The sequence below is a fragment of the Suncus etruscus genome, chromosome 3 (genome assembly GCF_024139225.1).
Source record: "Suncus etruscus isolate mSunEtr1 chromosome 3, mSunEtr1.pri.cur, whole genome shotgun sequence".
In the NCBI taxonomy this organism is placed as follows: domain Eukaryota; kingdom Metazoa; phylum Chordata; class Mammalia; order Eulipotyphla; family Soricidae; genus Suncus; species Suncus etruscus.
The window spans coordinates 93,696,243-93,721,633 of record NC_064850.1 but is presented as its reverse complement, the minus strand read 5'-3'; the positions used below and the strand labels follow the sequence as shown (position 1 = coordinate 93,721,633).

Genomic DNA, 25,391 nt, shown 5'->3' with positions numbered 1-25,391 from the left:
GGTATTTAGCATTATTTTATGATAAAAAAATAAAATAATCTATTCTATTTAAAATTAGAGATTATAATATAAAAACTGCAAAGAAAAAATAAAACAGTAATCTTACTTGACATTTTTCACAGCATTCTCCTAAAGCACATTGGTAATGTGCTTTGATTTTACATGTTTTAGCATCACAGCAAATATTGCTACATTCCTAAAAACAACATAAGCAAATACAAATGTTATCAGTTTATTACAATTTATTAATAACAAAACCAATAGTGTACAAATTATTTTCAGTAAAATAAAAAATAACAAAAGCTTAACTTTAGAAAATAGATTTTGAATAATTGGTGGCTCATTATCTTTCTGAATTCTACATTCGCCTTTTCAAAAACAATTAATACATTTTTGAGTCTTTATTCAAGTGATCTATGTTTGTAAAGTGTAAGAAAGGAGAGAACGTAAAAGTTTATCAAAATTAAGTTAAATTAATTTAAATAGCATGCATTGTTGAATCCAGGAGTTTTCTACATATCCAGCAAAGAACGTAGCTTCTAATCATATTAAGATATTGTTATTTATCTATTTTTGACATTTAACTGAACTCTGTGTATGGCAATATACATACTATTCTTCTCTTTCTTGTTTTTGAGAAATGAACCACTTGTACAGGATGTTGAATATATGTCTAAAGATGATTATATTTCATAGAAAAATGCTATATTTAATATTTCAAAATATTAAGGTTAAGATTTACTGTTTTTACTTTTAGAATAGACATTATATAGGAATTATTTTCATAGAATGGATAAACTTGTAATATTATTTTGAAAAGCTGATGCATAGGGCCTGAAGTGATAGCACAGTGGTAGGGCTTTTGCCTTGCATGCGGCAGACCTGGGACAGGCCCGTGTTCGATCCCTGGCATCCCACATGATACCCTGAGCCTTCAGGAGCAATAGCTGAGTGCAGAGCCAGGAGAAACTCCTGAGCGCTGGAGGGAGTGGCCCCCCCAACAAACAAACAAACAAACAAATCTGACTCCTAATATTCTTGAGAGTTTCCAGGTTCAATATTAATAGAATAGGGCAAAATTTTATGAAGATACATTTTCAAATTGGCAAGTGGTATTTAAAAAATGAATGCAGAAGGAACAACCTCAAAGGTTATTAGGATGACCTGTTAAGCAATACAAGTTTTATTTTTTTAGTCTAAGGTCTAGTTAAATAAATCCTTACAAGTGAGCATAGTCACAACTCAAAACACATGTAACGTCCCATTCAACAAACACATTATTTAATAGTTTATTTTCTTAGCCACTCTAAACAATCTAGATCATTATATTTTAGAAAGTACTTGGTACCTCCGGAGTCCCACAGTCACAGTCTTCTCCCATTTCCAACAACTGGTTACCACAGATCGGGGTGGATATGATATCTGTAGGCAATGGAGCATTAAAGAGGCAGGTTGAAGATTTACCTTCAAAGAACTTATCATAGCTGACACGACTGCAGGAACTAAAGTCTGTAGGGATATAATAGCTGTAAAAAGAAGGAATAGAAAATGGAATGCCGACTTGCTGAACATGCAACATTTCAGACAATATGTAAGGTGTAAAAAAAAAAAACAAGAAATCAAATGTATTCCACTGGCTACAAAATTACTGTATATGTTGTTTGCTCATCCACTTAAATTGGTTCATTTCAGCGGACACATAAATCTCCATCTTAATGAGAAAAGGTAGATATATCTCATGGAGTTATCTCAAGGTTGTTGCTATGTTTTAAGCTTTTATATAGAAGAGATACATATTAGTTGGAAGTGCCAGGCAAACTATTTTGTAGAAGGGAATGAGAGAATAACTGAAAGTCACATGAGCTGAAAGAGGAAAATAGAAGAGAAATTAACATGTTATGAATTGTGGGTCTTTTAGAAACAAAACTGCCTAAGGTAAGGCTAGAATATGTGACCTTTATATAGTGTCTTCCTTCATCCTCCTGTGGGAACCTCTTTCTTTAGGATTTTCTCCTAGAGGTTTCAACCACCACTCATTTTGAGTTCATTAAAAATTTGATAAGTGATATTTCAGAAGTTTGGTCTGTGTCAGTAAGATCAGTGAACTAGATCCCTCAACATCAAGAGACAATATGTTTAAACTGTCTTGGTAAAATGATTCATATTAGATGAGAAGTATAGTAGTTGACTATTGATGGATATTAATTATTAGGATCTGATGTTGTATTAAATTATTATTTAAAAGCTTGAACACGGTGAAAAAATGACATAAAAGGGTGGCAAAGAGGTGATGGAGCAGCTAGAGCATTTGCCTTGTATGCAGCCAAACAAGGTTCAATTCATGACATCTTCATATTTTCCTCCCAAGAACCTTTAGAAACTACCCCTGAGCACTGAGCCAGATGATGGCCACCAGGTGTATCCAAAAAACTAGAAAAAAAAAAACAAAAGTGCTATAGCCCAGAGTAATACAAAACAGTGATGAATCTCAAAGCCTCACCTTAATGCTTTGTCCATCACACATATTGTAGAAGGGCACTTGCAAACATAGGAGTCATGAAACATTCCGAAGTTATGGCCCATTTCATGGGCCATTGTTCCTGCAACTCTAAGCACATTGTCGCTGTGGTCCTAAGGGGGAAAACAGAGAAAGAAATCCACTGGTCTGCAGACTAAATTGTTTATTAGAGTAACAATTTAATTTAGTTCTACAAAATAAATCAAATTTATTAAAGTTAATTAATTTAATTAACAGTTAATTAAATTAAATTCTATGATTTAATACTTTTCTAGCATCAGATTGAATAGAGATAGATTAAAACTTCAGTCTTCTCACCTTACTCTGTCTCTGTATCTTTCCTCTGTCCATCTCTCTCTCTCTCTTTCTCTCTCTCTCTCTCTCTCTCTCTCACACACACACACACGCACACACACACACACACACACACAAACATTTTCCACTAAGTGCCCTCACTGGGCACATTTATTATGCATTGTTTTTGTGAATGATTATATCAAAGAGGAAAAGTTTTATGGTTTCCTTTAATGAGACATATTTCTTAAATGATAATACTGTATTTTAAAGAATTTTTTACTCTCATTAAATTGTTGCTACATTCCAACTTACTTGAAAGCTTTTTATTTATTCTACTTTATTGTATTTTTTATTTTTTTGGTTTTTGGGTCACATCCAGCAGTGCTCAGGGGTTACTCCTGGCTCCATGCTCAGAAATCACCCCTGGCAGGCACATGGAACCATATGGGATGGGATGCCAGGATTCGAATCACCGTCCTTCTACATGAAAGGCAAATGCCTTACCTCCATGCTATCTGTCCAGCCTCACTTGAAGCTTTTTATATCTTCAAATAATGAAGATATAAAATTGTTAACCTAACACAATCCTTTTATTACTTGTTTCATTTTTGTATCCTATTCAATTCCTTTACCAGTAAGGCTAAGACCTTAATAATCTTTCAGATTTTTCCTTTCCCTTTCACTTGTACTCAACTGGGGAATAGAAGTCTACAAAAAACAACAACTTAGAGGGATATATGATCCCTTTATTATGAAAATACAAACTTGATATTTGTGAGAGTAGAGTCACAGTATAAGATTGATGAGATTGGAAGACTGGAACGTCATGTTTGACATTATTATCTATAATTTATGACATTGTTTTACCTAGTGAAATGGACCTGGAAAACCTTTATAGTAATATGGAGTACTAAATATGGAAAATTTTTATGTCATAATATTATTATACAGTGTTTTTAAATAGAAATACAAATACACATATACAAGCATACTGAATTCAATAAAGCAGTCTATAGAAGGAAATGTACACCATTCATGCTTATATTTAAGAAAAAAGGAATGTCTGAAATGAAGAATTAAAAATTCTTTTAAAGGACTGAAGAGATAGCACAGAGGGTAGGGTGCTTATATAGAGCCAATCTAGTTTTGACTCCAGGCACCCTATCTGATGCCTTGAACACCAATAGTAGTGATTCTTGGGTGCAAAGTCAATAAGTAGTAAGCACTGGGTACAAGCAAGCATGCCCCCAAAACTTAACTGAATAAATAAAATAATGTTTTAAATAATAAAACAAATAAAATATAAGATTGAACTTGGGTCATTGAGTTGGCAAGGCAAACAAATTACTCACTGATTCCTTTGGAATCAATAAAATCAAGTCTATATCCGACTGATATAATAAAATAAATAAATAGCGGGCCCGGAGAGATAGCACAGCAGCGTTTGCCTTGCAAGCAGCCAATCCAGGACCAAAGGTGGTTGGTTCGAATCCCAGTGTCCCATATGGTCCCCCGAGCCTGCCAGAAGCTATTTCTGAGCAGACAGCCAGGAATAATCCCGGAGCACTGCCGGGTGTGGCCCCAAAACATAAATAAATAAATAAATAAATAAATAAATAAATAAATAAATAGCATAGTGAGGGGAATATAAGTACATATATTACAAATCTTAAAAGGAAATAAAGGGTTATCATCAAAAATGTGTCTATTTAAATGATATTTAATATGCAGTTAATGCCTCTTTCATACACACAAAAATATCAGGTTCCTACAGTTTTATTGATCAATTAAGTCAAACATTTTAAGAATATATCACTTTTACTCACATATTCCAGAACAAAAACTGAAAGTATTGGGAACATATGATTTTAGTAATAAAACTGGGAGAACATATTACCAGAAAATACAAATTATAGATAATCACATTAATATTAATGTAAATAACTCAAGACATATTTGTGTACTGAACTCAGCAAATATAAAAATATATGACATTATGACCATATTATGTGCCATAATTATGTAAGACTAATACAGTATTTTCAATAATATCAATGTTAATTACCATGTAACAAACTATAGGAGAAAATCTATGAGATCGTCTCAGAGGTTTTAGAGTAAAGAACACCTGACAGAAGGGATCTAGTCATACAAACCTGAACAATGCCAACAGAATGGTAAGGAGAACACATTGTGGACATGAAAGCAAGGCCCACAGTAGTGCCAGAAAGTTCTGTTGACCTGAAAGAAATTGATAGAACTCTAATAGCTATTACATTTAAGATATAATTAAAATACATTGTTAGAAAAATTTGCATGGTAAATCCAAATTTTAAGATGTTTTTTAAGGTCTAGATTTTCCTGGAGGCTATTTAGGTGGAGACTGCAGGTGCTTCCCAACTGGTGCTCAGGGATTTCAGGGACTTCTCCCAGACATATTTTTACTCAAACTAGATAGTTCAATATCAGGCCAGAGGATGCTGTAATGCATGTGCTCTGCAGTGCTCAGGGATCATGAGAATCACACATAACTGTGCTAAGGTCAGGGGAGTAACAAGGATCCAACACGGGATGAGGTGTTCTTTTATAACATGTGCTCATTTTACCACTTTCACTATATCATATCTTTAATTCATGCTACTTGAGTTTTGTTTGTTGGTTTGTTTGTTTTGAATTCACACTTCTGTCTTTGTACTTAGGTTCACCCATGGCAGTGCTCAGGGGACAATATAGGAAGCTGGAGATTGAACCTGGGTTTGTTGCTAGCCCTACTTCACAGTGGTTTCATTGTGAAAGTCAACATTTGCCAAATAAATAGGGAAGCTTTTGTTTTAATAAATATTTTATTTTTTTTGGGGGGGGCACACCTGGTGACTCTCAGGGATTACTCCTGGTTATGCACTCAGAAATCGCTCCTGGCTTGACAGACAATATGGGGGGCCGGGAGATGAAACCATGGTCCGTCCTAGGTTAGTAGTACAAGGCAGATATCCAACTGCTTGTGCCAATGCTCTGGCCCCTTAATAAACATTTTTTGCATTTTATTTTGATTTTATATCATGTATGTTTTGTTTCCATTTATATTTTGTTTATATTTATATACATTTTCCTTTAGTACTCATTTTTCTCATATTTTTCTTTTCTCATATTTTGTTTTTGGAATTCTATTTCATATTATCTATATCTTAAAATTTTACCATTTTATATATGGTATATTACCATTAATAGCATATTTATATTCTATATATAGTATATATACCATTTTATATTCAATTTTAAAATTATATTATAAAATTATTTAGATTAAAATCTATTTTGTGTAGTTCTAATTTACCTCACTAGCCTATTTATAAAAAGTAAAATATTCTATTTTGTAATTATTTTGGAGTCTAAGCTGAGTGACTAAAGGTAGGTAACACTGTTTTTGTCAGTAAGCAGTAAGTACATTTTTGTTTTATTTTGTTTTTATTTTTGGGCTATACCTATGCTCAGGGTTGTAATTAAGTTTGTGTTCAAGAATCACTCCTGGAGATTTTCAGAGTATATTATGACTATCATATGAGTATCTCGGTGGGATCAAGTGCAACAAGTACCTGGCTTATTATACTATCACTCCATTTCTGACTTTTTGTTATGTTCACCTTCTTTTTAAGCTTTGATCTATTTCAGAAATCTACTTTAAGCAATTATATTCACAATCTCTTTATTTTTTGTCATGTATTTGACATCTTGAGTCTGATTTTTGTCTATAGCATATTCTTCACAATAGGAAGCCTATATCAAAAGTGAGGTGGTAGACTGGTAAAAGATTTTGGTTCTTTCTCTGCTACCACATGGTAAGCATCAGATGGTACTCCCATGCTGTATTTGGAGTAAGTCCTTGAATACAGTGCTTGAATCAACCCCTATGTACAGCCATGTGTACCCTTACCCACCCAAGCTAAAAAGACAATTCAAACACACAAACCTTTTTCTGGTTTTTGGGCCACATCCAGTGACGCTCAGGCATTACTTCTGGCTACGCACCCAGAAATCTTTCCTGGCTTGGGGGATCATATAGGACACCAGGGCATCAAACCACAGTCCTTCCTAGGTCAGCCTCATGCAAGGCAAATGCCCTACCACTGCCCCACTGCTCCAGCCCCCAAACAAACAAAAATTTTAAATACCCTCCCTATAAACTACTTTCTCAAGATTTTACCACTACATTTGATAAAGTTTTAAAAATATTTTATGTCAAATATAACATAAAGTACAAAAGATAAGATTAATACATACGTAATTAACTGAGCAACATCATGGCGCTTTCTTCTTGGGAGAATGCTGCCTCTCCACTTAGAAAAATTTTCTAAGGTAAAGCTTGCATTGGGGGTTATTTTTATCTTATCCTCGTCATTCCAGATTTCCATTCCAACTAAGGCCACATGAGTATTTAGCTTTTTATAAAGCTGTCCAAAAGAAAATAAATGACAAAGTGATGACTCATAATATTGTAAACTTTTATTTTTAAATAGATATTTAATATTTTGGTAATATTTATTATTCTTGTTCATTATCATATGAGTAAATAATTTGTAGCCTAAACTTCTGATAATGCACAAGATCTCTTATCTCAGTTCTGAATTGTGCTTGTGATAGAATTTTTTGCTTGTATTGTCAATGTTCAGCCTTACATGAAATCCATATTGTTGGCATCATCATAAAATTGGTGATACATAAAATAGACATTTGAGAAAGAAATGTGCTTAATGACACATTTCACCTCTAACTTGTTTTTAAAATTCCTTTTCTTTATAGAAAAACTGAAAAGAATGCTCTTTGCTCTATCTTCCTTCCACTTCTTTCATTCCTTCTGAATATATATGAATTATATTATGATTCATGTAAACTTACTTTACTCAGATAATAAATAACATACATTTTGTTAAATTCAATACTTAATCATCAGACAAAGGCAGAATTATTGATCGTTCTTCCCTTGGTAGATTGCTCTTTCAAAACACTCACACTCTTTAATGACTTTCTAACTCATGAAGAATAACAATTAATTTGCATATGCCACCAGACCTTTAGGTTCCTGCCAGTTCCTAATCAGGTGCAATCACTTCACCCACCCACTTTTCTTGTCATACACTTTTTTAGCCATGACAGTCATTTTCTTCTCTAAACAAGTGCATCTAGGTTTTGCCTAGGTTCTGCCTCATTACTTCTTTCCTTTAAGTCCCTACTCAGATGCAATACTTTTAGAAAGATCTTCTCTTTTTAACATAGTAACAAAAACAAATTTTATTTTCTTTTTCTTATTTTCTGCTAATTTTTCTTTATAGCACTAATAAACATTACAAACACTATTTTTTGTTTGTTTGGGGGATCAGAGTTACTCCTCGATCTACACTCATGAATGACTCCTATCAGTGCTTGGAGACCATATGATGGGAAGTGAACTTGAGTCGCTGAGTTGGCAAGGCAAACAAATTACCCACTGTAGTATATCTCTCTGTGATCTGGGAAAAAAATATGGTATAATGTAGAAACTTAAAAACATAGTAAGTTCTGTGGATTCATGAAGAACAATGAATTTGAGCTTTGTGTTGAGATGAGTTATGTAATTGGTGGTGGAATTTATAAGGTTTATTTTTGTTTCGTTTTTTGTTGTTTGTTTTTTGGTTTTGGAGAACACACCTATTGATGCACAGGACTTACTGCTGTATTTGTGCTCAGGTATCACCCCTATTTGGTATTTATAGAAACATACAATGACAGGGATTGTGTTCAGGTACTTTGAGTGTAAGACAAACTCTGTACCCACTATACTAACAATCTGAATGAAATTATTCATAATTTTGTCTTCCTGGATGATTCAAATAATATTACAAAATAACACACATTTAAACAAAATAGACTAAGTATACATTTAAAACTTTGTTAACAATTAAAGTTTAATTAGAAAGAATATAAGAATCGTTCTTATAAGACTGAAAAACAGATAATGGTCATACATAAAGGAAATAATAAATAAATAATTGACCTTGCAATCATACCAATTTGAATTTATATCTTAGCTCTACCATTTATTAATTTGTGTTTTCAGGCAACTTTTTTTTCTTCTAATACATCGTTAGAAATATGCTCAGCTTAATAGTATTTATCTTTTTCATCATAAATGTGATGATTAATATGAAATATGCTTCTATATCAGAATCACCTTATTCTGTTTTTCTTTTTTCTATTTTATTTTTAATTGCTTTCTACTGGGATCTTTTAGTATTTTATTATTGGAAATAAATGTTTAACTGAAAATCTGTGTGTGTGTGTGTGTGTGTGTGTGTGTGTGTGTGTGTGTGTCTGTCTGTCTGTCTGTGCCACACCCAAATGTGCTCAGGGATCACTCCTGAAAGTGATTGACCAAGAAATCATATGAATGGCTGGGGATCAAAATAGGGCAGACCACATGTAAGGCAGTTGCTTTATCTCCTTTAATATCTCTCAAGCCCAAAAGTACCTGCTATATTCTCATGAAATAAGGATAATATAGCAAGTAGATGAGAAAATAAATCCCTCAGAAAGTATTGAAATTTAATTAAGTAGTAAGTTTTGATCAATTCAGGGGCCTGTCTGAAGCATGTCACAAGTGCAAATTCTCTTTGATGCTCAATAATCATTAATAGAATATTCAATGATATTATCTTGAAAATTAATTATGTTAAATTCAATAAAATATATCTCACCATATTGACATAATTGGTCATCTCAAATACCCGGTTTCTTATTTCCTCTGGATCTTCATTATACTTTTTAAACTAAGAAAGGCAAGACAAAATGTAGGCATTAATGAATGAAATGAAATTATTGAAAATTTAATGAAATTTACAAAATTAAATAAAAATTAACTGAAAATTATTAAAAGCTTTAAAAAGAAACAATTTATATTACATATATAAAATTAAAGACTAGGGGCTGGAGAGATAGAATGGAGGTAAGGCCTTATATGCAGAAGGACTGTGTTTTGAATTCTGGCATCCCATATGGTTCCCCGAGCCTGCCAGGAGTGATTTCTGAGCATAGAGCCAGGGGTAACCCCTGAGCACTGCTGGGTGTGACCCCAAAACATAAACAAACAATAAAATTGAAGACTAATTATAAAAGTTAATACTAAAAAGTAAGAAACAAACTGTTCCATTCTATTTCATTTCATTGTATTTACTTCAGTTTAAGTAGTTTGGGTGTTGTGAGGAAACAAGTCAAAGGGCTAGTACATATACTTTCATGCAGAAGGTTCAATCCCATAACCACATGGTCTCCTGAGCATTGTTAAAAGCAAGAAACCTCAAGCTAAGAGTAACCCCCAGTATAGCCAGATGTGGTCATAAACCAAATTAAAGAGTTTCAAGGACTTTAGTGGTAGATATAAGGATGAAATAAGTATCCTAATGTATCAGTTTAGTATAAAGCTCTAAGGAATTATTCCAACCATAATGTCAGTTACATATTGTTATTTCCTATTCTGTACAAAATACAATTTATTTATAAAGGGTTTGGAGCAGCTCAAAAATTCAGTATCATGAGAACAAAACTCCAAAAATTTCCAATTTTTAAGTTTTCCTTTGAGATAACATAGATGAGATCAGGTTTATAAATATCCAACATGTAAAAATAAAATAAATTCTCTTTTTCTTGCGTTTTCCTTTGCTGTCATATACAGCTGTGTTCAGGGCTTACTTCTAGCTCTGTACTCAGGGATCACTCCTACCAGAGATCACAGGGTCATATGGTTTACAAGGCAAGTGCTCTACCCACTGTTCTAATTCTCTGGCTATTGAAAATGAATTCTCATAAAATAAAATGAGCAATAAATATAAATTTTAAAAACGGGGCCGGCGAGGTGACGCTAGAGGTAAGATGTCTGCCTTGCAATCGCTACCCAAGGAAGGACTGCGGTTTGATGCCCTGGTGTCCCATATGGTCCCCCCAAGCCAAGGGAAATTTCTGAGCTCTTAGCCAGGAGTAACCCCTGAGCATCAAACAGGTGTGCCCCCCCCAAAAAAAACAAACAAAAAAGATGTCTTTCTTAGATTTTATTAATTAATATTTTAAGATTTATCACTTACTGCACTTACTTAGTAGCATGAACTCTAATTTACCAATGGTTTTTCTACTGAACAAAAGAAGAGAAACAAACTAAAAAAAAATTTAATTAAAAACTATAGCTATTAATAAGAAAGGAACATTATAGTGAGAAAATGATTTATGCATATTATGTTAGGTGTGCATTCTTGAGGAGACAACATGCCAGTGTAATTATGTCTATTTTAGTTCAGAAAACTTTTTGTATACAATTATTCATATTCATTTTTTGAATTGATGCATTTATTACTTAGAATATTTTAAAGACACAATTATCTGGTATTATTACCTCACCATTATCCAGTACCAAGTAATATTCTATGTATTTTGTATTTTTCTGAGCCTTCCGATCATTCAATTTCTATAATAAAAATGAAAAATACAATTATTAAGGCAGAACTTTTTCTACAAGTGATTCTTTAGTTAGAAACATATTTTTAGGAACTTGGTGGGTAGTGGGGAAAGAGAAAAGACAGTATTAGAATTTTAACTTTGACACCAGAATTATCCATAGCTAATATTCAGAAAAATTAAAGTATTTTAAATTAAAGTATTTTTGTCTGCTTCGTTTATTTACTAAAATGTTTAGCAATTGTACATCTAATCAGTAGAAGTGTGAAACTAAAGCCTAAGCATTTGGGTTGTGAGTGAATGTATTTCACATCAGTCTGCCATGATATAGAGAAACACTGAACTTTGTATTCTTCTAGTGTTTATTTCAGAAATAGCTTTTTATTTCTATTCCTGTGAAAGCCCTACCTTTATGAAATCCAAAATGCATAGAACCCTCAGACATCCAGTCAAAACTCTTTTCAGCTGAGCATTGCCTCTCTCTAATCTCCCAAGTGTCCCTATTTTTGTTCCCTTTCCTCAAAAAAAAAGCACTAACATTTCATACACAGTTATGAAAGATGCAAATATGCCTTCCTTACCAGAAAATAAATCATCATAACTATTTCTGCTCCATTTATGGAAATATGTGTTTTTAGGGAGTGAAGCCCTTGTACTCATCACATCAAAAGACTGAAAGTATTTTAGGTATTATCTGATTAAAGAAGTGTTTACCTCTTACTCCACATAGGAGTTCCAAGTCATGCTCCTGTGCACTAGTGTTATAGCAGTAAGATAATCATGTTCCTTCAACTTAAACTATTAACTCAAAATAAGGAAATATATAAAATATATCTAATGGTAATCGGTGCTACAGTGAGGATTAAATAGAAGAATGTGATATTAAGTGAGGCTCAGGATAAGAGTTTTAGAAAGGTTATGTAAAGTTTTTAAAAGTTGACCCTGAAGTAGATAAACTAATAAAAAAGAAGCCAAGCAAAGATAAAAATGTAATGTAATTCAAGTAGTGAAAAAGGTCAGCAAAAATTATTGATTCCCACATTTAAGGCACAGAAAATGTGTTACTCAGACCAAAATTATGTAATTTATAAAAAATACACATTATAAATACACAAGTTATTTATTCTCCTTTGTTTGGTTTCTCATTTACATAGATACATGTGCTTCAGGACTAAGTCATTTGAGATTTCTTTAATATTCTATACTAACATAACATGTGATTCCTGAGTGAGATAGTAAGAGAGAGAGAGAGAGAGAGAAAGAGAGAGAGAGTGAGAGAGAGAGAGAGAGAGAGAGAGAGAGAGAGAGAGAGAGAGAGAGAGAGAGAGAGAGAGAGAGGGCTAGAGACCATTGGACAGAACAGTATGCTGCCTGAACTGCACAAAAGAAATTTGACCTTCCCACACTGATAGTGTGTGTGCCCTGGTCACATTCAGAATTGTGGCCTGAATGAGTGGTCACTTATGTGGCCTCAAGATACTATCTTATTGCACATAAGCTCTACTGAGACTTCCCTGGCAGTGAGAAAGACTGACAGTGACATAGAAAAGAAGCATCTTGAGAGTACAAAAAGAACAAGGTTACTGTAAAGCAGAGTAAAACCCCACGACACCTGGCAGATTAAAACAGCAATCCTGCAGAACTTTGATATGTATTTCATATCAAATTATCATATCATATTAGGGTATTCAACAAACTAAAAGAAACAATGGAATCAACTACCAATAACACACATGAGGATATGAGAACAAAAATGACAATAATACTAAAAACTAAATTGTTGCTCATTATCCAATGAGCCAGAACAATAACACAGCTAGAAGGCATTTGCCTTGGTATGGCCAACCTGGGTTCAATCCCCAACATCCCTTATGGTCCACTGAGCCTGCTAGGAATAATGTCTGAGCACAGAGCCAGGAGTGCAGCTAGGTGTGACCCAAAAAGCAAAAAAAAAAAAAAAAAAAAGAGAGGTACACAGGAATACGATGATATAAGTTTTTAAATCTGTAGTTATGTTTTCAGGTTTTATACTAAATGCAATAAAATTATTAGAGGGATTAAACTGGAAGAAATTATGTGATCTAAAGATAAATAATATCAGCTAATACCGTGTAGAGAATAAATTCTACTCAGAAAGGTAAAGGAGTGAGGAAGTCAGAGGCTGTCACCATGATTAAAATAGATGACTAATACTGTGTTGTAGTGAGGAAGAAGAGTACAGAAAAATAGAATGTGGATGCACTTAGATAGATGATGATGAGAGGTGATAGAAAGATAAACAAAAGAAAAGTTCTATATTTAGCCATGAGAAATGATGAATGGACTGAGATGGGCAGTAATGAGGAAGAAGCAAATTTTGTTTAGTATTTGGAAACTTCTCTTGCAATTTTAACTCTATTTATTTATATATCATATTTTCAGTGGATGCATGAAATGAATAGAGAGTTGTAACTATGAGGATTTAGAGGAGCAGTCAAAGTTGGAGATTATACAATTGGCAGTAATTAGGAAGAGTGTCTTTTATTAAAAGGATGTTCAGTAAAAGGTGAGATTACCTAGAAAAATTGTAAGTAAAAAAAATAACTTTATCTAGGGTTAAATTTTAAAAATTTTTAGTAATCAGTCTAGAGGAGGACTAATAGATCCAACTGAAAGGAAGAATGAGGGTAGAAGTAAAGAAAGGAAGGAAGGAAGAAAGGAAGGAAGGAAGGAAGGAAGGAAGGAAGGAAGGAAGGAAGGAAGGAAGGAAGGAAGGAAGGAAGGAAGGAAGGAAGAAAGGAAGGAAGGAAGGAAGGAAGTAAGGAAGTAATAAAGAACACCCCCCTTGAATTTTGGCACTAGTAAATAGTAGGTTGAAATTCAAAATACTAGGGTGTTATGTAAACAAGACCAGAATGAATGATTATTAAGTATTGAGACAGAGATGAAAATGCTGTACCAATCTCATCCAGAAGATTCATATGGACAATATCACAGGATCGTAGCCTGAAGTCATGTTTCTGGGTTCTTTGATATCTCCAGTAGGTTTTAAACCCACAGCATATTGAACATTACAGAGATTTTATTTTATTCATATTAATTCTGAAAACTGATTATGGACTCTGAGTATATTTAGAAGAGATTCACATATGAACTAGATCCTAAATAGAATGAAAGTAACAATGTAAAATTATATATTTGATACTTAATTCCAATACCAAGGCTCATAGATGCTAGGAATGCATTATTCAGATTAGAAAATAATTTTAGGACAAAGCAATAGTAGAGTGGAGTAGAGCAGCACAATTCTCAAAATCCCATAAAATTCTTAATTATTAATTCATGAGTGATATATCCCCAGTACCTATGGTATTACTTTTAGAAAGATTTATTATGAGCCCATTCTTAAAAAGCAGGATATTTTACAAACTTTAAATAGTATTTAATGTCTTAGTAATATATTGTAGTATTTTAATTAACTTCTGATTATGGACAACTATTATACATAAAACTTCTTTTAATCCTTAGAATTATTAATACCTTACATATAAATATCTTAATCACCATGCAGCAATATTTTAGTATCTTTATAATTAATTAATTAACAATGACTATAAAGTCTCAGTTAATTGTAGTTGAAAAGATTAGAACCCAGGAAAATTAGTATAGGCGACATGAGGACACAGCCAAGGTAAATTAAAGGTCTGCATACAACCAGACTAGCGGCAGCAGGTAGCATACTCTGTTGAGGTCCATTTGCCCATAAAACGTCATCCATTCCACAAGAGCTGTCCGTCTTTTCCTCTGGGTCATGTTTGAAGAGTGCATGCTCCTGCTCATCCAGGTTTGTAGGGCCTAAAGGTTCAATGAAGTAGTTTTGGTCTCCCTGACTGAAGTAGCCCCTGAAAAACATGTTATTGCATGCTTCTTAAAATTACACATTTCAATGCTATAGACTCACTACTCCAAAAAGATGCGAACACTATAAAATTCCAAGCTTACAACAGTAGAAAACAGTTGTAAATTACAGTTGAACCTAGCTTTAGAGATGATCTAAAACTAATCTTGTCCTTGACAAGATGTTCTCCTGCTGGGAGAAGAAATTTCTACTAGTGTCAACTTATAATAGATATTAGATTTTGATTCTCAACTAGACAGCCAGACTAGTCTTTTCTAAAGGCAACATAAAAAGTGATGAAGAAATGCGAAGAATCACCGAAGGCACACTTAGACTACCTTCGACCCAAGATATGGAAAGGAGAAAACGAAAAAAAAAAGAAATAATGGAGAGAATAAGAAGAAGCAAATGAGTGTTAGTCTAGGGTTTGGTCTAAGTTCTGCACAACAATCATGATCTGAATTCCAGAGTCCTGACTGAGGCAATTGCAACTGAACGGGTCTTCTGAAAACATAACGAAAGACGTTATCCCAGGCTCCATCCGAGTTTCAGCGCAAGGGCCAAGACCACTAACCACAGAAGACACATTAAAATGATATCAAGGAAACAGAACTTCTAAAATCACAAAGAAAGTCTTCATTATAAGTTCCGCTCCTTGACCTGTGCACAGACTGAGACCTCTAGATTTAGAGGACTGTTTTTATCATCCAGATTGGAGAAGAAGTCTTCCATACGGCACAAAAACACAAAGGGGAGAGTAAATGAATGTGAAAGCAGTCTATAGATAATCCCATGACAATATATTCCAAGGGTAGAGAAACCCTGTATCTCTTAGGCCAAGGAGATTCCTGTTTCAGATGACTCCAATATTTACTGTGCCTATGCAGGGGGGGAGGGGAAGAGACAAAAAACACTAAATAATCCTTTTTTAATTTATTTTTATTATTTTTTATTTTTATCTAGTTTTTGTTGATTTCTGTGTTTTCGGGTAGATATTGAAGTAGTTGTCCATTTTTTATTTATATATTTACTTTTTCTTTCTTCTTTTCTCTTCTTCCTCTTTGCGCCTTGTCATATTTCCTATCTCACGACCATGGCAACTATGTGGTGCATACTTTTATTGTTGCAGTGCTCATTAGATATCTTATTTGATGCCTTTTTTGAACTGCTGTGATATTTCACCTCTTCTTTTCCCCTTCGTCCCTCAAACCAAGAATGAGAGCCTCTAGAATGACTCTGCTCATAGTCGATATAGTCAATTTTTACCCCATTATATTACCTTTCTCTTCCTCAAAACCACATAACTTGAACTTTCTAGTCCTGCCTCCCAATTAGAGGGGGTAGTAATGGAGGCACCAAAACCAAACAGTTATAAGGCCACTAAGTAATAAACTAGACACAGAAGGGACCACGCATTCTAGCAGCCCCTGGGGGAAGAGTGGAGGATATGGGAGGCAGGATGGGAGCGGATGTGGGAGGACAATTCGGTGGTAGGAATTCCCCTGATTCAATGTAAATATGTACCTGAAATATTACTGTGAATGATATGTAAGCCACTATAATTAAAATAAAAATTACATTAAAAATGCTGAAGGGCATATTAGTGATATAGGGGTCAGGTATGTATATAGATTTAAACCACAGAGACACAAAACTGTAAGTGTGAGAACCAAAAGGCAGTAACCAAACTTCAAAATGTGCCTGCTAAACAGGCAGGCTTGGGGTGGGATAGAAACTGGGAACATTAATAGGGAGAAGTTTACACTAGCAGTGTGACTGGTATTGGGACATTGTATGTCTAAAAGGTGTTGGAACATTATATTTATAAAATTCTGTTATAAACAATTTTAAAAGCCATGGTACCATAATAAAAATAGTTAAATATACTTTGGATACTTCTCAACAGACAAATTAGCACTATAGGGCCAAAGAGGTAGTACAGCAGGTAGGGTGCTTGTCTTGCATGCAGCCTACTCAGATTCAATACTGGGCACCACTTATGGTCCCCTGAGCCTAGACAGAAGAAATCTTTTGATTGAAGATATTGATTGATTGATCTCTTGATTAGTAAGTTCTGAGCAATGCTACGTATGGCTCTCCCAAAACAGAAAAAAAAGGAAGTAAAAGTGTAAAAACATTGGTGTATAAACACTAAGAAGTAAAATTTTGGTTTTATTATGTATTAGTTATAATATATGTAAAATTACTGAAATAAATACAGCCCCAGTTTCTTCATAGATGAAATGTATATTATGTAAACCTACCTTGTAGGGTGTTGTAAATAATAAGAGATAATATGTGAAGCATATATTTGATAAATATTTTTCAATTTTCTCTAAAGAAGTGCTAGATTCACTTAAGCAATATCCAGAGAGTACTAGAGAATGACAGCTAGTTAAAATTTTTTCATGGTTTATACTTAATAAGGAAGATAAATGTGATCAAATAATCACATTTTATATAAATACATGTTTATTGTACATATGATATATTTTATTATATGCATATTATATTTGTATAGATATATATAGCACAAGAATTTAAGTAGAATGAATTCATGTATAATATTAGAAAACAAATTTGGGTCAGATGAGAAAATATAGTGGCTTATTTCAAGTTATCTGAAAAAAGATGATTATCTAAAATTTGGCTGTATACCATATTTTCCAGCATATAAGACGACCCCCTAATTTTACAGATAAAACATAGGTTTAGGCCTATATTAGCTGTATCAGACAGAACTTTCCATGCTGCAACTCTATGTACCACACTAAGCCAATCACAACAAGCAAAGTTTCAAAGGTTATACTGTAATAGACTTTCTCTCTGACTTTGGCCAATCTGAGCAGGCTTTTTACAGTGTAGATTCAGGTACAGAACACTGTCTAATTTGCATGCATAAAAAGCCTGTTTGGATTGGCTGAGTTAGAGAGGCAGTCCGAGTAGCCTTGCAGTGATTGGTGCAGGATGAAGTTGGAAAATTCTTTTCGTGGCAATATCTATAAGATCTTGGTTTAATAGCGTATTGAAATGTTTTTCGGGATATACTCGGTGTATAAGACGACCCCCGATTTTCAGTTGATGTTTTTTCATTTCAAAAGTTGTCTTATACACCAGAAAATATGGTAGTATAATAAATAACATAATCTTAGGAAATAATTAAAATATGGAGATTGACTATTGAAAATGGCACTAAAAGATTAATAATCTTCAAAGAGTTAAGTTTCTGGCTAGAGCAAGTAGTTGGTTAATTATATTTAGTCATTAAGACTGTAAAACAATAGAAAAATATTAAGTGGGAGCAAAAAATTTGACTTGGGAAATATTGAGTGTCATATTTCAATAAGATAGCTAGAAATGGACATGATGATAAAAATCAGTAAGATTTTCATTTATTTATTTATTTATTTATTTATTTTGGTTTTGGGGTCACACCTGGCAACACTCAGGGGTTGGTTACTCCTGACTTTGTACTCAGAAATTGTTCCTGGCAGGCTCAGGGGACCATATGGGATGCCAGGATTTGAACCATAGACCTTCTGCATGAAAGGCAAATGCCTTACCTCCATGCTATCTCTCCAACCCCCAAGATTTTCATTTCTGGTCATCAGAAGGGATTTCATACTAGAGACCACAGACAGCACGGTGCCATTGTCTACACAAAAAAATGAGTAATGGAGGCAAGGATGAGAAAAGTATAGTGAGGAGAGACAGTGATGAGAGGTTTCTATACCTTAAAGATTCTGACACTAGAGTTAGGGCCAAGGTACAGTTAAATGTGCATGCCTTACTTGCTGCCTACCCAGTTCAAAACACCATCAAAAGTGAACCCCCACCCAAGGAAGCCTGAACATAGCCATATATGGCCCCAAATAAAAACACAAAATGACAAAAATATTCTGACTCTAAAGCTAGGACATAAAAGCCTGCTTTGAAAACAAGGAAGCAATAATTCTGCAGATGGTAATTCATAATCTATTGTTAAGTCATTTCCTTCTTATTTGTTTTTATTGTTTGTGAGTGAAATGGCTTCTCTGTTTAGTTTATAGAAAAATTCAGTACATAGTGTAATTTGTAGACTTTTATCAAATTTATTTTTTTATTTTTTGTTTTCTGGTCACACTCAGCATGCTCAAGGTTACTCCTGGCTTTATTCTCAGGAATTACTCAGGGTGGAAGGGCCTAGCACCAGTGGTCGGCAAGCCGCGGCTAGCGAGCCACATGCGGCTCTTTACACTTTTAAAAGCGGCTCTTCTGTGTGCCAAATGGCCGCTCCAGGAGTCAGGACTCTGCTCCTAGCCTCTGTCAGTGCATGCCCTGTATGCAGCCCTGGCAGCAGGCTCCACACAGCTCCAGTCGGGTCATGTGGTATGGAGGGACGTGACTCAATAAAAACTTATTGAAACTAAAAACAGTTTACCATCCTATGTATTTTTGGTTTTAAAAATGTTACTCTCAAAATAAATTTCAATCGTGGTTTTGATGAGATTTGGCTCATTTGAAATTAAGGTTGCCCACCACTGGCTAGCAGAACCATAATGGGGTATGGGGAATCAAATCCAGATTGGCCACATGCAATGTAAGTACCCTACCTCCTGTACTATTGCTTCTATCCTTTATCATATTTATTAAATCACTTTTCCCCATCATCACAAGTACACACAAACTACTCATAAGCACTTACCTTAGCCCCCTACATGTGCTTATGCTAGCATCAGAAACCTTTTCGTTAATTAGGTACCCTTGGTAATAGCAGTCATCCTAAAGAAAAGAAAAATGAGATTTTTTAAAGTAAAATGTGTGTACTTCATAGATCCTCTGCTAAATTAAATTTGAAACCATGAAACAGTATCATATATATATATTTGAGTATCATATACATTTATATATAAAAAACTATATAATAAATACACAAAACAGGACTTTATATACATATAAAATGCCTTTTAATTATCTTATATAAAACAACAATCAACTTAGAGATATGAAAACATTCTTGTATATTCTTCTGCTTTGTTTTGTTTTTGTTTTGGGGTCACACCAGCAGTGCTCAGAAGTTACTCCTGGCTCTATGCTCAGAAATCGCTCCTGGCAAACTTGTTGTTGAGATAATATGGTTATAATAGTGTAGTATTTATCCTTCTAGTGCAAAATTTATGGACCTCTACCACCACTAATGTGCCCCAAACCACTACCACTGTTCACATGTCACTTGTGGTTATTTCTTCCTCTCCATGTCTCAACATCCCATCCTTCCAGTACTAATTAATCTCAACATTGTAGTTAAGGTTCAAATGATTGTTTGCAGTAGATAATGCCAGTTAAGACAAAACACTGTCCATTTCTTTTCTTTTTCCTTTTTTTAGTTTTTGGGCCACACCCAGTGACACTCAGGAGCTACTCCTGGCTATGTGCTCAGAAAATGCCCCTGGTTTGGGGAACCAGATGGGACACTGGAGATTGAACCAAGGTCCATCCTGGGTCAGCCGTGATGCTCTATCACTGCGCTATCGCTCCACCCTCCACTGTCCATTTCTTTGCATTGTTCCTTTATATACAACAAAAAGATATGTAAATAATCTATTATTAAGATAATTATCCCATAATATGTAGTGTCAAATAAATGTTCATGTAAAAATTGGTGTTACTAAATGTGTATTACAAAGGAGGATGTAGTTTAGAGAAAGTCAATTAATATTGTTAAGTTTAAAATCTAAGCTCCCAAAACATTTGCATTAAGTCATTAACTAGATTGATTGTTCATCGTTTTGTCTAATACCTTAATTTTTTCCAATTTATAAGGTATCAGTTAATGATTTTATCTATTTATCATATCTCAGTAGTCCTGGCATATGAAATATATCAGTAAACAAAAATCTGCTTCAATTTGGTATAAACACCTTTCTTAATTTTTGATACATTTTTTCCACTTAACAAAGATGAGTTATGCCTCAAGTAAATGTCTATGGCATGATTAAAAAAAAAAAGATGTTTGATGACTTCTAATAGGAAAAAAAGCTCTAAAAAAATAGAAACTATAAAATATTTTATTTTCAGACTGTGGTCACTATGAACAGTAGAAATTAGCAATACTGAAGAAAAAACAAAAATGTGTCCAATTGGACCACTGAAGTAATAATCCTGAACTTGAGAGACTATTCATTTAGACAGGTGATTGGTATGAAAAACAGGATATGTAATTCTTCACTCTTCTATTATTTTTTATAAAATTTTTATTTAAGCACCACGATTATAAGCATGATTGTACTTGAGTTTCAAAAATAAACAGAATACGCCCCCTGCACCAGTGCAACATTCCCACCACCAACTGGAGACTCTTCTATGGGAAGCCCAGGAATACTAGAAATAGTTATCAGGTGGTCAATATATGTACCTATTCCTCTCAAAAATTTTGGAGAATGTTTTCAACATTTTATTTCTCCTGCATAAAACATGAATTCTTTAACAGCAATTTGTTCATTTAAATATCAAGCTGCCTTTGGTGTGTGTCAGCTCCAAGGCTTGAGGGCACTTTGTTGGTGGTGTTCAGTAACTATGCATATCAATAATATAGCCTTTACCACTATTGAATCATATTACCTAAACCAAAATAAAATTTTTAAATAAATAAAAATTCTAGAAAATGTAAAGTTAGAAAATATTAAAAAAGACAATAGCATATTTATAATTCTGTATTACCATAATCTGTGGGCTTGTGATAATCTCTTTTCCAGTAGAATCATAATGTGTTTCTGTATATCCTCCTGCAAGAAGATTCCTGAAGTAAAACAATGAGGAAGTTGCTGATAACTTTTGCAAACTTCAATAATTAAAGTAAAATTTTTCATTGGGAATATAAAAACGTTTGAACTACTTAAATAATGTCCTAACCCTTTAAGACAAATTCAAGCCTAGGGGTGTTCAAAATGGAAAGGCTGAATGGAAAATAAAAAATAGAAAAGAATTAGGAAGGATACACATGAGTGGTCTGAAAAAACACCTTTCTCATCAGAATTTGTGACTTGATTGAGGAGAGATTTGAGGAACACAAAACTGAAAAGGACAAAGTTGATGAGAGAAAGAGAGAGCGAGAGCGAGAGCGAAAGAGAGAAAGAGAGAGAGAGAGAGAGAGAGAGAGAGAGATATTTGCTTTTTTGGGCCACACCCGGTGATACTCAGGAGTTAGTCCTGGCTATGCGCTCAGAAATAGGTCCTGACTTGGGGGACCATATGGTATGCCAGGGGATCAAACCGAGGTCAGCCCTAGATTAGTGCGTGCAAAGCAAACATTAGGACTTGCGCCACTGCTTCAGCCCTTTCTATTTGGACAACTGCCTTTCCAGCCAATAATTTTAATTGTTTTATTTTAAGGATAGTGGTTACAAAATCATTCATTGTTGGGTTTCATCATACAATGTACATCAGCCTTCATCAATGCACCTTCCTGCCATCGATGTCACCAGCTTCCCTTTCACACACACACACACACACACACACACATACACACACACACACACACACACACATATCTAGTACAGGCAATTTGCTTCTCTCTGTGTGTGTCTGATTTCTTTTTTGCCACAGTGGTCTGCACTATTTTCAGTGGAGGGATGCCTTCCATGTCACTTTCTTCCCTTTCAATGGGTTTTTGTCCAGAATGATCAGTTACAACTATCATTGTTAATAGTTGATAGTTCATAGTAGACCCTTCTCTACTGTAAGTGCACACACTGCTCTTTCTGGTAAGCTTCTTACATTGGAATGGACCTCCTGACCTTAATTCTATTTATTGTCTTTGAATATTGTCTTTGTTACCATACTGTTCAGTCAATTATCTTCAGTTGCCACAAACTGTTTGTAACAATCACAAAGAAAAAACTATTTGAAAAATTTTGAAGCTTTATTAGTAAGGTAAGGTAATATAATGGTGATTTGCATTTTCACTAATTTGAATATTTTTGTATTGCCCATCATAAAATAACCCTAAAATATTTTTTATTTATTTTTTTTTGTTTTTGGGCCACACCCATTTTGATGCTCAGGGGTTACTCCTGGCTATGCGCTCAGAAATTGCTCCTGGCTTGGGGGGACCATATGGGACACCAGGGGATCGAACTGCTATCCGTCCTACTCTAGCACTTGCAAAGAAGACACCTTACCTCTAGCGCCACCTCTCCAGCCCCCCTAAAATATTTCTTAAGTATTCAAAGAAATAAAAAGAAGAAACTGAGAACATATCAAATATCATTTGTAGGAACTCTTCTGGAAGTCTGATGCCAGCACCTCTCTCTGTCTCCTGTCCTGTGCTGCATTCTCGGCCTGATTTCATCCTGTGTGTGGCTTCATCTGCGGGTGGCAAGCCTTCCTTGAAGGTGAGTTGATACACCCAGAAAGGGAGGAGCCAGAGGAGTGCTGCCACTTTGCGAAGCGGCCTTGCACATCATTTAGCCAGTGAATATAACCACAACACATAGAAAAACCCACAATACAAGTGTGACAATGGGGAAACAATGGAAGCCAGCACCAGACATAGAGAATGAAGATGGCAAAGATTCTCAACAAAATTCTGGCAAATAAGATTCAATGTCTCATTAAGAAGATCATTCACTACGATCAAGTAGGTTTTTTCCCAGAAATGCAAAGATGGTTTAACATGAGTCAATCTATCAACATAATACACAACATCAACAACAAGAAAAATAAAAATCACATGATCATAAAAATAGATGCAGAGAAATCATTTGATTAGGTCCAACACTCATTCTTGATCAAAACTCTCAGCAAGATGGGAATGAAAGGAACCTTTCTCAATATAGTTAAGGCCATCTACCACAAGCCAGTGACAAATCTAATCCTCACTGGAGAAAAACTAAAAGCCTTCCCTCTAAATTCTGGCACAAGACAAGGCTGTCCTCTCTCACCACTCCTATTCAACATAGCACTGGAAGTACTTTCTATAGCAATTAGGCAAGAAACATATATCCAGGGAATCCATAAAGGAAAGGAAGAAGTCAAGCTCTCTCTGCAGATGACATAATACTCTAATTAGAAAACCCTAAAGACGTTACCAAAAAGCTTCTAGAAAAAATAGACGCATATAACAAGGTGGCAGGCTACAAAATTAACACAAAAAAGTCAATGGCCTTTCTATACACCAATAGTAATAAGAAAGAAATGGATATTAAGAAAACAACCCCATTCACAATAGTGCCTCACAAACTCAAATATATTGGAGTCAACTTGACTAAAATGTGAAGGACCTATACAAAGAAAACTATAAAACTCTGCTTCAGGAAATAAGAGAGGACACGTGGAAATGGAAGCACATACGCTGCTCATGGATTGGCAGGATTAACATAATTAAAATGGCAATACTCCCCAAAGCATTGTACAGATTTAATGTGATCCCTCTAAAGATACCCATGACATTCTTCAAAGAAGTGGATCAGGCACTTTTGAAATTCATTTGGAACAATAAACACCCTAGAATAGCTAAAACAATCATGGGGAAAAAGAATATAGGAGGAATTACTTTCCCCAACTTTACAATTTACTACAAAGCAATAGTTATCAAAACAGCCTGGGTATTTGAATAAAGACAGGCCCTCAGATCAGTGAAATAGGCTTAAATACTCAGAGAATGTTCCCCAGATATACAATCACCTAATTTTTGATAAAGGAGCAAGAAATCCTAATTGGAGCAAAGAACACCTCTTTAAGAAGTGGTGTTGGCACAACTGGCTAGCCACTTGCAAAAAGTTGAATTTAGACCCCCAGTTAACATCATGTATGAAGGTCAAGTCCAAATGGATTACAGACAGAAACCATAAGATATATAGAGCAACATGTAGGCAAAAAACTCCAGGACATTAAGACTACAGGCATCTTCAAGGAGGAAACTGCACTCTCCAAGCAAATGAAAGCAGAGATTAAGAGATGGGAATATATTAAGCTGAAAAGCTTCTGCACCTCAAAGGAAATAGCGCCTAGGATACAAGAGCCTCCCACTGAGTGGGAGAAACTATTCACCCAATACCCATCAGATAAGGGGCTAATCTTCAAAATATACAGGGCACTACAGAACTTTACAAGAAAAAAAATCTAATCCTATCAAAAAATGGGGAGAAGAGATGGACAGACACTTTGACAAAGAAGAAATATAAATGGCCAAAAGACACATGAAATAATGCTCCACATCACTAATCATCAGGGAGATGCAAATCA

At 34.5% G+C, this 25,391-nt stretch overlaps 1 protein-coding gene across 1 annotated transcript in view; it reads right to left on the bottom strand.

Moving 5' to 3' along the window:
- Nucleotides 1-25,391, bottom strand: part of ADAM28 (ADAM metallopeptidase domain 28) — a 198,778-nt gene that overhangs the window by 38,848 nt on the left and 134,539 nt on the right. Inside the window, exons 4-13 of the mRNA XM_049770830.1 lie at nt 21,867-21,945; nt 19,852-19,928; nt 14,982-15,171; nt 11,229-11,300; nt 9,544-9,615; nt 7,094-7,263; nt 4,972-5,056; nt 2,501-2,631; nt 1,349-1,526; nt 107-196 (exon numbers count right to left, since the gene is read on the bottom strand). Of these exons, the coding sequence (XP_049626787.1) occupies nt 107-196; nt 1,349-1,526; nt 2,501-2,631; nt 4,972-5,056; nt 7,094-7,263; nt 9,544-9,615; nt 11,229-11,300; nt 14,982-15,171; nt 19,852-19,928; nt 21,867-21,945 (1,144 nt within the window). The remainder of the gene's footprint in view (nt 1-106; nt 197-1,348; nt 1,527-2,500; nt 2,632-4,971; nt 5,057-7,093; nt 7,264-9,543; nt 9,616-11,228; nt 11,301-14,981; nt 15,172-19,851; nt 19,929-21,866; nt 21,946-25,391) is intronic.